This window comes from Phyllostomus discolor, chromosome 5 (genome assembly GCF_004126475.2).
Source record: "Phyllostomus discolor isolate MPI-MPIP mPhyDis1 chromosome 5, mPhyDis1.pri.v3, whole genome shotgun sequence".
NCBI lineage: Eukaryota > Metazoa > Chordata > Mammalia > Chiroptera > Phyllostomidae > Phyllostomus > Phyllostomus discolor.
The window spans coordinates 70970919-70983200 of NC_040907.2; the positions used below are offsets into that span (position 1 = coordinate 70970919).

Below are 12282 nucleotides of genomic sequence, written 5' to 3' on the forward strand. Positions count from 1 at the left end.
GTTCCTGGATCCTGTAACTGTTCGCCCATCAGTTCTGAAAAATTATCTTAAGATTGCATTACGGAGCACATAAGTTTAAATTTTGAACAAGAATAAACAGACATGGAAAGACGTGAAAACTAAGTGAGGACAGCCAAGGACTGAGATTTTTGGAGAACCTGGAAAGAAGCAATGCCAAAGCCCCAGGACCCCCAGCTCCCTGTCCTCGAGGTTCTGTTTGTTTCCTGGGCCTTCGAGCAATTTCTCTTCCCTTTGTGCTGTGCAGAGCAGCCAGGATCAAGCAGGAGTTTATTTTGTCTGCTTAGTCACTTAAGACCTCACCAAATATTTATTGATCTCTACTGTGTGCCAGGTTCTAGAAGGTTCAGCAGTACCAAATAAATAGAACTCCACAGGACATTGTGGCCACTGCTGTATCCCAGAACTGAGAACAGTCCAGGCACACACCAGGTGTTCAATCAATGTGTGAGGTTGATTGGAATAGACATGGACAGTCTGCCGGTGGTCGTCATGGGCCATTCATACCCTGGCTGGGAAATGTTAGAAAAAGCACAGGTAGTTGGGGTTTAGGCCAGGACCTTATTCCAGTTTAAGGGATTGATTTGTGCAAGAAATTCCCACAGGTGGGATAGAGCCAGAAATAACCCAGATCCCAATTTTACTGCCCCTCACGTGTCTTTAGATTGCCCACTTACCTCAGGTGAGGCAGCTAACCAATCTCAGATACTATCTTTCCTTGCTACTCTCCACAGAACCAAAGTGGTCAGGGTTGTAGTGGGATGATACATCCGTGTCTAAAGGTTAAAATCAAGGAAACCAGTGTCAGGGAGGTCAAAGGATTTGACCAAGTTACGTGAGGTACTGGTGGTAGAGCTGTGACTAAGATTCGATCTCTGGACCCAAGGCTTGTGATTTCTTTACTCATGCCAGAGCCTTCTGGCCTATTAAAAAAAAACAGCCCTGAAACACACAGAAGAGCCCGTGCACATATGGGACCATCAGGGAGTCTCCTAGGCTGGAGCTTAGTGTGGAGCTCCTAAATTTCCTATTAAGAAATAAGGATCTCTGAGGAATAGAAGAAAATAAAAAAGCACAGGAAAACCAGAGCAACTGGATGTTACTCTCGTCTGGATGTTGGCTCCTCTGCGCTACTTCTGTAGTTTCTTCAGTGCCAACTCCCCCTGCAGACTAAAACAAGGGTCTTTCTCAAATCCCCTGCACACATGAAAAAGCAGTATGTAAGAGTCTTAATACTTTATTAACTTAAAACATCACTCTAATAAATACGTATTAACATAATGCATTTCAGAAGACCTAAAAAACATTTATAAACTTCATGAAAGGAAATTACCACTTCTCTGCGGTACACATAGAAGGGGGAAGGGTGGAAGACAGAGCCTTCACTCCCACATGCCTGCTAGCTTAGACATCTTTAAAAAATCAGCTTAACAATAAAAAAACTGAATATACACACAAATCTTTGAAGTATTTGTTCAGCTATTTTTTCTTATGCTTGACAAAAGCCAAATGGGTCAAAAGAGAAGGTTCAAGACTATTTTGCCTTCTCAGAATTCCTTTGGACGGAAAGAACAGATCCAGCCACTTGGAGGTGCGAATGTTAGTTTTTGAAATGCAGGGGGCAGAGGCTGAGACCTTAATCTCTGGCTCCACAGTACCTAGCATAGGGCCAGGTACCATGGTAACCAGTGGTCAACAAATATTTGCTGTGAATGGATGATACTGTGTCCAAAGGCCGCTGCTCTGTGCTTCCACCTCCTCCGATGAAGCCTTCACAAGCTTGGAGGCCTCTAATCTCTTCTCAACACCAGGCCCACTTTTCTTCAGCTCTTTCTTGGGACAGGCCCTACAGTGTATCTTGTAATTTCAGAAGTATGAAACTACTTCCCCAAGTCAGTTTCTGAGCCAGTCTTCCAGTGGCAGAAATGATTCCTCCAAGATTTATAGGCAGCACCCAACAGAAAGGGGTCAACTGACTCCCCAGAAGGAAAAAAGAAAAATAACACTCATTCTTCATTCTATATTTTTAAAAATTAGCGTCTGTCTACCTTGTAAAGGTGATTCTTCTTCTTCCACACCAGTATCTGGGGTGGATCAGAAAGAGGAGGGAAGAAACTGGAATGACCCTCCTGATTTTGGAGCACAGCTGGGAATAGGAAGGACTGAGGGGCCCAAGATTTTATTTGAGCCCCTCTTGACTTTGAGTCTTCAGGTGTAGAGGAGCCCATTCTTCGTGTCCAAAGTACAGTAAGTCATTTGGTTCCGACTCCAGGGCGAACTTTGAAAAGGTAACGTATTCCCTCCAGCAGCTCTGGGAAGTAAGGCGAAGAAGGATCACCTGCTGCGATCTGCAGCCTGGACTGGGGGGCCTGAGAAGTCAGAGGTGGGTGGTGGCAAGTGGGGAGGCTGTGCTCCCTAGTGTTGTGTTACAGCTGCTTGTGGCCAGCCAGGGCACTCACTTGAGCCCATGCTGCGTCTCCCGGTGCCGCCTGAGGTCCACCTTCCTCTGGAAGCCCTTCCCACACAAGTCGCAGCCAAAGGGCTTGAAGCCAGTGTGCTTGCGGCTGTGGGTGATGAGGTTGGAGCTCTGGCTGAATGCCTTGCCGCACACCTGGCACTTGTGGGGCTTCTCACCTGCAGAAACAGAGGGGGTGAGGGGAGGAAGTATGAGTCTATGATGAAGCTAGAGGGGACTCACTGTGACCCACATGCTCTTGGTGGCAGCTGGCTGCACCACAGTCTAAGGCCTTCAAGTAACTTGGAGGGTGATGTGTTGCAACACAATCCTGAGAAGCCGTGGGTGCACCAGGTGAAAGGGAGACTTTCTGAGTGGGGGTTCCCAGCCAAAGGCCTCAAACCGTTTCCTGTTAACAGGAAACACAGCAAAGACCACGTGCCCTCCCCAGGCTCGCAGCTGAATCCACCCTGGGAGGACTCCCCTGACTTTAGAAGCAGAGAGCTCCCACAGCAGATGTTCAACACAAGGGGTGCGGGTGAGGGTGGGGGTGGGGGTTGTCCTTCAAACCATGTGACTGTTCTACTTCAGAGGAAGTTTTCAAATCTGAGTTTCCAAGCTGGGGGCAGGGAGCTGTGTATGGAACAGTGAGCCCATCTTCTTCCTTACTCTGGGAGGGCAATAGAATGCCTCTGAAGTATGGACATTTTTCAGAGTCTTACTTTTAAAAACCCACATTTGAGCCACGAATTATTTAAGTTAGCTGATCCCTTTCTATCTTGATTTTACTTTCTTTTTATGAGGTTCATCAGAAGTTAACTCTTTAACACAGATGAATAAATGACAGGTTGAAAAATGTTTTGTCTTTTCCCCCAGTTCATGAGCTGTTTTAACATTTGGGGAAATAGCATGGATTTCCAAATAGCCTCAGCATGGCATTATAGTCAGGGCTTGACCTTGGAAAAAATGCAAAACAGATGAAGTTTGTTTTTGAGGAATCTTCCACCCCTCCTACTGCACCCCTTTCTGTCTGCATGCTTCAGATTTCCTTGATAAGGAACCACCCATCAAAACTTATCCTATCTCTTTAGGGTCAAACAAATCTGAGAAACGAATTCTAGCTATAATGTAAATGTTTGATAAGGGCTTAATGTTTCATTCAGTCAAGATCCTAGTTGCATTTTGATAAATGTCTTGAATACCTCTACGAAAAGGAGTGTTACATGGAAATTTCAGGCACCGGGGCATGATTAAAGTAGGATTATTTTTCTGGGTTTTCTGATAGGGGCATCTACACAATACAGGCATATTTATAAACAATAAGGGTATGTTTGTAGTGCTAATTGGAACACTGCAATTTATTTCAAATGGGCATTCATGTTCTGGAAGAAAAGTCAGATTTCTGGTTCTAATGTCTTGTTGATTATTAAAGACAGTGCTCCTGGCATTAAAACTGCCACCTATACACAGTCAAAACATTAGGGAACAAGTACAGAATTGGAAGCCAGAGCATTCCACAGCCCCATGACCGCTGGTAAATCATTCCATCTCTCTGAGTTTCAGGATGGTAATGTCAGCTCCTTCTCCTTGGACAGGACAGCAGTAAGAAGCAAATAAAGTGATGGACTTGAAAGCACTTCAGAAATTATAAGGCATTATGATAAGTAAAGAATTACCATTATTATGAACTTGCTGACATTTTTACAAGGGCAGTAAGTGAATAGAAGCTTTTTATATCTACCAGCCCCCATGACTCTGAGAATAGAATACAATAAACAGTGGTCAAGGGCATAGACACTTGAGGTCAGACAGAACTGAAATGAAATCCTGGCAATGTGACCCTGGACATGTTACCTAACCCTTCTGGACCTTACTTTCCTTATCTCTAAAATGGGAATCAGGAAAAGTCTCTATCTTCCAGAACTGCTGTGAGCATTAAGTGAGATAATGCATTTACCAAGTACTTAGCAGAGAACTTAACAACATTTACCATTGTTTTTCCCCCTCACTCTGAAGAACCTCTCAGACTCCTAAAAATGCAGCCAAGAGACCACTCCTCCAACAAGCTGGGTGGGAGCCCAAGAGAAAGTCCTCAATCTCTAGGTAAGCATTTACGGCAAAAACTCTGAGAGCTTCATATTTCATCCAGAGCAGGCAGCATTGGAGCAGCTGCTAAAATAGAGCAAAATATCCTTGCAAGGATAGGGAACCTGCAGCTGATGTGTTCTTCAGATACAATCCCAAATCAAGTCCCCTCTGTGGAGCACCACGTATGTAAATGAACCTAAGAGAATCGACCTCACTTTCTTTTACACACTGCAGTGATTAGGCCTCATTTCCCACTCATTTGGGGCCAGAATATTACAGAGAAGGTGAATTATATTGGCCTCAGGGGAAAGAACATGCCCCTTGCCCCCCATCCCTCACTGTCAGTTTCCCACAAGCTGAGGGCCTTCAGCTCACCAGTGTGAATGAAGGTGTGTTTTTTCATGTCTGACTTCTGGTGGAACCTCTTGCCACAGTACTGACAGGGGTAGGGCCGGGTGTCAGAGTGGATGAGGAGGTGTGTGGACAACGTCGATGACCTCTTGAAACTCTTGCCACAAATCTTACAGTCAAAGCTCCGTTCCTGTAGAGAGAAAAATGTGGCATTCCTATTGCAGCCCTGCAGGCTGCCGCTCTCCCTGCCACGAGCCTGACAAAGCCAGGGCTTCCCTTTCTGTCAGACTCCCTTTCCAAACAGCCTGCCCCATTATTTTCTCTCCTCCCTGTACTTCCAACCTCTACCCTCCCCACCCTGATCCTCTTCCCCTTTAACATTTTTTCTACCCAAACACTTTTCACCCACAACCCTCCACACCCCATGGCAAAAACGTATCCCCACCCTGCTTTTTTGACACCCATTTACAATAACTTCTCCACCCTCCTCAACAGGAGGCTTAGACCTCAGTCACTTGAGATGCCCCCTCCCTCCCGCCAGTATGGGTGTTGAGAGAGATGAGAAAATGCTCTTATTAGTAAATAAGCATCTGTGAATAAACATTGTCCTGTAATAATTACTTGTGTTCTGATTTGCTTATCTTCCTTCTGTTAGCTAAACTGTGATCTCAGTGGGGGCATCCTGTCAGGGACCCGGTATGTTAAAATATTCGCATGGGTCTACCACCCGGAAGCTGGGCAACAAATATTTTAAACGAATGAACGAAAGCATAGCAGGACAAATATGCTACTGGATGCTCTAAACGACCTAAGAGCTCTCCTTTGCAGTCGGGAGGGGTCAATTAAATGACAGCATTTGGTTAAAAAAAAAAAAAGCAGCAGTAGCTGAGGGAAAGAAACAGAGCTAGTAAATATGATATATCAGCAGCAAGAGTGCATCCAAACTTTCCTCAAACCCAAAGTAATGATCAGAATCACACTCTGAAGGCTCACAGTGACGTGACACCAAACTCGAGCACTGAGCCGGCCACCACCCACCCTTTCCTACACGCCTACATCTAGGCTAGGGGACACGGCTGAGGACAGTGGGGGCAGTCCGGGGAAGTCCAAGGAGAAAGCCGCCGGGTGGAGAGCGGCCAGAGCGGCACAGAGAAGCAGATGATCCCAGAAGGCGAAAGCCTAAGCTGGGCCGTGTGAGGCCGTGCGCACCCCTCCCCCCATCCCCGCTTACCTGCGAGTGCACGGCTTTGTGCTGCTCCAGGCTCACCGCGTGCCCAAAGGTCTTGCCGCATATCTCACACGCAAAGGGTCTCGTGCCGCTGTGAGACCTGCGCACGTGCACCTCGAGCCCGTGCGGCGTGGAGAACACCTGAGGCGGGTGGGGCCGGGGAGAAGGCCGCTGAGAGGGGCCTGGGGGGGCGGGCGGGGGCTGGGCGCGGACTGGGGGCGCGGGCGCTGGGTAGGTCAAGCCGGGCGCGTGGGAGCCTCACCTTGCTGCATTTGATGCACTTGTAGGAGCCGCCGCCCAGCAGCAAGCGGGTGCACAGCAGCTCCGACTCCACCTTGACACCAGCGCCCTTGTCCGCGTGCAGCCCGTGGCCACGCTCTGGGTACAGCCCGCCTGCTGCCGCCGTCGTCCGATCGTATAGCCCTGCCGCAGCCGGACCGAAGTCGCCGTAGAGCCCCAGGCCCGCGCTGCCTCCTGCGCTACCTCCCCCGGGCGCCCCGGCCCCCGCGCCGCCCGCTGTCCGCTCTGGGCCGTACAGTGCTGCGGGGTGGCCTGGCTCCGGGGTGCGCTCACAGAAGAGGCCCAGGCCAGCGCCACGCTCCAGGGCCGTGCATGGCCGGTAGCTCTGCACCAAATTTCGCAGGTCAGAACTCGCCAGGCCGCTCCACGAGTATGGCTTGAAGGGCAGGGGAAAGGGCTGAGTGTCGTCCAGCGATGGGCACACAGACTTCTCTGAGGCTGCGGAGACACAAGAGGGCGTCGGGTCAGGCTTCAAACGGGCTGCTACGCACTCAGCGTTTCCGGAGCGCTCTGTGCGCCGGATGCCACGCTCTGCGCCAGGAACTCCCCCAGAATAAAATACAGGCTGGGCCCCTGGGGCCTCGAGGACCACTGCAAGCAAGAGAGTGAACAGATCATTTAAATGACTTCGGGTGAGGAGGTAGGTAAATCCTGCGACAGGACAGCGGAGGCTCATGACGTTTAGAGGGTGTTTCCTGGCTCGACCAGCGCACCTTGTGGTCCCAAGTGGTCCCACAGAGACAGGCGCGCCACGCTGTCTGTGCTGAATAAATGCTCTGAGCTGAGCTGCGAGGGAGGAGAAGGCGGCCACTATTGGGGCCCTGGACAGCACTCGTGGGCAGAGTGCCCAGAACCGGCGCTCTCCAGCCCCTATGTGTTCCCACCCTGTCCCTTTTCTTTCCGGGATCAATAAGGAGGGAAGGAGAGGACCAATGAAATGTGGCCCAGCCTACCCAAGACGCATCTGCCTGGAAAACAAACAGAAAAAAACGAAACAAAACGAAACAAAACAAAAACACCGGGAAGGCGTTATCATTCCTTATGTTATTAAGTATCCACCCAGTGCAGGTAACAAAGGAACAGCGGGAAGGGGTCTTGGGGCTGGAACTGTCTGCCAATTACTACCCACTCCCATCAAGTTTGACAGAAATAAAACCACCCAAATTTCTTAGGAAATAATTTACAATTAAGGTTTGGCCCCAACTGTAAGGGAAATAGCTTTCCCAGTTCGCAGCTTTCTGCACTCCCCAACTAACGTGAATTTTGCTAAAACCAGATTCCCAACATACACTTTCTCTAAGTACATACGGATTTACAAATCTGTTCACACACTGCAGGCTGCAATCCAAGCTAGCCGCTGCTGAGAGAGGCTGCACCCCGAGTTTCCGTCAGAGAGATGCCGGCGGCGCCCAGTCCTCACGGGGTGGTGTCATGCACAGTCAAAAGGAACCCTCGGGTCTCTGCCTCCCAGACACACTCGCCGGAGCTTTACCCAAGTGAACGCACTGAGTGCGGAACGGGATTGGGGGTGTATTTTAAAACTAGTAAATGCAGTCTGTAAATAGCCAGCCCTCGGCAGATCCGGCTGCTCTGCGCACTCCTTCCCCCGGCCCAAACTTAGGCACGCCCCACCCAAGGTGCTCTCAGTTTACTCGAAACTCGGCTGCTGGTTGGAAATGAAACCAGCCTGCCGGTCCCCAGAACTGGACCGACCAGGCAGAACGAAAAAATAAAATGGGCCCCCAATCCGCGCCTGCTAAAACCCAGAGGGGAGCCGAGATTTTCTTCTGGAATGGGTCCCTCCCGTTTGGCGCTCAGCTCTGCCAGGACCCACACCGCGAGAGAGGAGTTTTTAACGGTACCGGCACCTTCCGCTCACACTGCCCAGGTCTCCATTTGTTTGGGGCTGGGGAGGGGGGGGATCTGGATTCTGGCAGCCCAACTTTCTAAACAATCCACTCTGGCCAGAAAACGAAACGTCGACATTGCTGTCGGTAGAGACGACCCATTTATTTTTCTCTCGCTCACCCGCTCCGCGCAAACAAATGAGGTGGGATGAACAGCTCAGGCCCCACCACCTCAGACCCCGCAGCAGACCCCGCAAGCACGCCATCACAGCCCCAGGGAAGCCGCACGCCCTCCCGTGGGACCCTACACAGCAAGAACACGCTCCTCTGGAAAAGGCTGTTCACCATACATTTAGCATTTCTGCGCCCAAAGCCGCGCGGGTTCCTTCCTCGCCCACAGGTGCCTGCCGCCCGCGCCCCCGAACTCCCACCTGGAGACACAGAGGGCGACGGAGGCCTCCAGAGGTCCTCAAATTCCGAGCTCCGATCGCAGACACTGCCCTCACAGCTGCCGGGGGACACGGAGGCTCTATCAGGGGCCTCGGTCAGCTGCGACTCGGGGGACAAACGGCCCCGGGGCTCTGCTTTTGCCTCCAATGTGTCCGAAGTACTGTCTGTGGAAAGGAGGGAGGATAGGGGTTCAGGTTGGGCCCGACTGGGCCTCACGGTTCTGAAGTGGCGCTCCCCAGACCTTGGCACCCGGGCGACCCCCTCTCTCCCCCACCTGGCCGGAACGCTCCCGGCTCTGAGGGCGAGAGCAGAGAGGCCGTGGCACCTGCGTGATGACCCGGGATTAGGGGGGCGGGGGGGATTTGGGACCAGACTGTAAGAAACAAAACACGCAGCAAAAGGGCCATCGGGCTTCCCTCTCCAGTTCCTGGGGGATGGAGTGGCGGGGCTCAGAGTCTAAGTCCCTGAGAACAGCCCCACCCGGCCCGCGCGCGCGCGCTCCGCACCTGCTTTGCCTGGCGCCTGTACGATCTCCTGCTGAAGGGAGTAGTCGGGTCCGGGGGAACGCGGCTGGTGGTAACTGTGAGCCTTCTTGCTCTTAACGAGGAACGAACGTGGCATGATGGTCGGGCGCGCTCACCACGCTGTTCCCAGGGTCCCTGGAGCCTCTGTCACCAAACTGTCACCCGAGTGTTTTTGTTCAGCCCCAACTAGGCGAGACCTGCGAGAGGAGAACCAGGTGGTAACACGGGTCAGTATGCTCCGGGCCGGGAATGGGCAGCCGGGCGGAGACAGAACTCGGGCCGGGGAGGAGCGAGAAAGGCCCGCGGGAGGAGGGGCTTGGCCCCGCTGCGCCACGCTCACCAGGTGGCACTCGGACAGGTGGTGCGATCCTGCCGCCGTCGCCGCCACAGCTCAGCGGTATAACCCGTCCCGGGCCGGGCTCAGGCCTCTTCCTTCTGCCTTGCACACGCCCCTCCGCCCCGCCCCTCCTCTACCAAAACTCGCTCCGGCAAGCAGACTCTCGGAAGAGCTGCAGTACCGAAGGGGCCACTTATTCCAACTCGACGATTCACTGCCCACTGTGTTCTGCTCTCCGGCTGGGGAAGAGGGCTGGGACGAAGGACACGTTAAGGGCTGGGGGATGTGTCGGCGGTCCGGACCGGAAGAGGCTTGCCAAGCCCTTGAAGAGCGGGCTACAGACGGGAGCGCAGAGGGAGCGCGGCGGGCAGACGGGGGGCGGGGCCGGGGGTGTATCTCAGCACCCGGCTAGGGGCAGTAGGGGCTGGAGAAAGACGGCAGGAGAGCAGAGGGACAAACAGGTGAGGCAGGGGCAGTGGCAGAGGGCCAACCCTGGCCATGGGAGGAACTCGAATCCCAGTGATCTTACTCCTTCCACACTCTTGCCCCTCGGGGGAAAAAGTTGACCTGGAGACGTGGTTGCGGCGGGAGCAGACAGGGTCTGGGGCCAGATACGCAGACCATGGAGACCTGAGCTTGAAAACCAAGTCCCAGCAAAAACCACTTTCCACTCTGCTCACCAAAAACCTTGTCTTGTGGAAGTCGAGCCCCGAGGCACACGCACTGGCTCGGAAGCGCGCGGAGTCCAGGAGTCCGCGGAGAACTAACAGTTCAGCGGACGCCTGTGAGAGAGCGAAATGCCGGATGCGCCCCTGTCATTAACCCCCCAATCAGTTCACCTAATCCCAGGGTGGAAACCTGAGCCTCGCGGGAGGCGGGGTAGAGCCTTCAGCTCTGCTGGGTCTCTGGGGGAGGGGGAGGGGGCGGAACTAGGAAGGCTAGGAGATCTGGGGAAAATGAATCTGCCTCCCTCCCCGGGTGAAGACGAAGGGAGCTGGGTCACTTGAGTGCTGTAGGCTCTTCGAGCACCGCAGCTCTCTGCGGCCGTGGCTAGCTCAGAAACAAGGGTGCCGGGGATACTGGGCCGGGGCAGGACCCCCTGTCCCTGGACTTTGCGAGGCTTAGACTGCCAAGTCCGCACGGCTCCCAGGGCTGGATGCAGGGCACGGTCTAGGTCAGCCCATTAACGCTCCGGGCTCAAAAAGACTTCTAGAGGACTGCTTCCCTCGAGAGCATTCCACTCTCACTGTGTTCCCTTCTCCGGGAGGGGAGTGCGGACAGGCTTGGAAGAAAAGACAGTTGGGACTTGTAGCAGAGCCCCAAACGACATTTCCCGCGTCCTAAACACCAGGTTCCTCCTAGGGATGAGGGTGTTGCCCGCCCCCGTCAGCCCCAAAGGTCGCAGCTTCAGGAGGCTTTGGGGTGCTAGGCTGACCTAAGGCGGCACAGGTCTGCTGCTTCGGTTTCCCTGAGCCCCGGTGTGAGCCGCTGCTTCGGCCGTATAATAAGACACTATGAAGGCGAAAACCAATTCCTTAAACAACAATGAAACTCAGTGTTAAAGGAAAACGAGGTGAAATGGTCCTAGGGCCTGCTGCGCCTTGGGTACCCAGTGGCGCGCAGTCGAACCGCGGTTGGCGGGGGCAGGGGTTGAGCTGTCGCGTCCACTCGGTCTGGACTCTATGGGGCCGTGCAGGATCGGACTGGAGGCTGCCTCCCCACCGGGAACATAGCCGCATGCCTGTCTTGCACCCTGGCTGGTTCTGCGGGTTTCTGGGAGGGTGGAGTGAGTAGGGGGTGGTAGGGCCCAGCGCAGTGGCAGTGCGTGGGAAGGCAACCTAGCTCAGCAGCTGGCAGCGGGGGCTGGGCGGCCCTCTGTGAGCGCGGCCCGCTGTTCACGGTCCGGGCCTGGGAAGGCGGGAGCTGGAGGCACAAGAGGGGCAGCCTCCAGAACCCAGTTGCCTCCGCCTCCCCACCAGATGTTTTCTTCACGGGTGGATCTCTCTCCCCTGCAAATCCACCGGAAGTCCCGGCTCCAGATCCCCAGTCCCACCTTGCGGGTCGCGCCAGGCCGCAGCTGAAAGAGTTCTCTGTGCTCCCGCACAGCTGCCTACGGCAGGTGGGAACTTAGCAGCCCGGCTGTTTGCCCCCCGCAGTGCCCAAGTCCTCCGGTTTTCGTGGTCGCCCCCGCCAGGGAAGGAGGTGCAAAACAGGCGCAGCGGACCTACCTGCGGGGTCAGGGCGCGGGCACCGCGCTCCGAGAGTTTTCAAATTGAGTTGCTTTCGGGACAGACCGCGCTGTCTCTCTCTCTCTCTCTCTCTTTTTTAATCTCCTTCCGAGCTCAGCCCCCAAAACCACAAGCTTCACTTCCTGAGCGTTAAGGAGCAGCTCGCTTAGCCCTCTCAGACCTGCCACCCCCAAGTCGGGCGGCGGGGCGTGCTCCTCCTGTGCTGGGGGCTAGGTGGACGGAAGCCCCGGCCTTCCCCGTTGTTTCTCTGTGGGACAGCGGGGGTGGGGAGACCCGGAGCACCCAGACACTAGAAATGACTAGAAAGAAAATGAACTATTCTTGACTCCTGGGAGACTTCCGCAGCAAGAAGAAGTCACAGATTCAGGACACAGATTGACTGGAGCTCCGGGAGTGGAAGCGCCCAGCTCAGAGGAGGTCTCCCCGCCCGTCTGG

The 12282-nt window shown here is 53.8% G+C and overlaps 1 protein-coding gene across 3 annotated transcripts; it reads right to left on the reverse strand.

Annotated features, from left to right (window-relative positions):
• Nucleotides 1-225: 225 nt before the first annotated feature.
• On the reverse strand, nucleotides 226-11929 carry GFI1 (growth factor independent 1 transcriptional repressor). 3 transcript variants are annotated; one of them, XM_036026420.1, is made up of 7 exons: nucleotides 11827-11929; nucleotides 9244-9458; nucleotides 8719-8901; nucleotides 6403-6878; nucleotides 6144-6281; nucleotides 4937-5102; nucleotides 226-2652 (listed from the first exon to the last, which is right to left on the reverse strand). In XM_036026420.1, exons 2-7 carry the CDS (start codon nucleotides 9356-9358, stop codon nucleotides 2474-2476), a joined length of 1257 nt encoding a protein of 418 aa, XP_035882313.1. In that variant the 5' UTR covers nucleotides 9359-9458; nucleotides 11827-11929; the 3' UTR covers nucleotides 226-2473. The 3 variants fall into 3 exon arrangements, with proteins under 3 accessions (XP_035882313.1, XP_035882314.1, XP_028369032.1); XM_036026421.1 differs by lacking the exon at nucleotides 11827-11929 and adding an exon at nucleotides 9602-9680; XM_028513231.2 differs by lacking the exon at nucleotides 11827-11929 and having other exon boundaries at nucleotides 9244-9560.
• Between the last annotated feature and the right edge of the window lie 353 nt (nucleotides 11930-12282).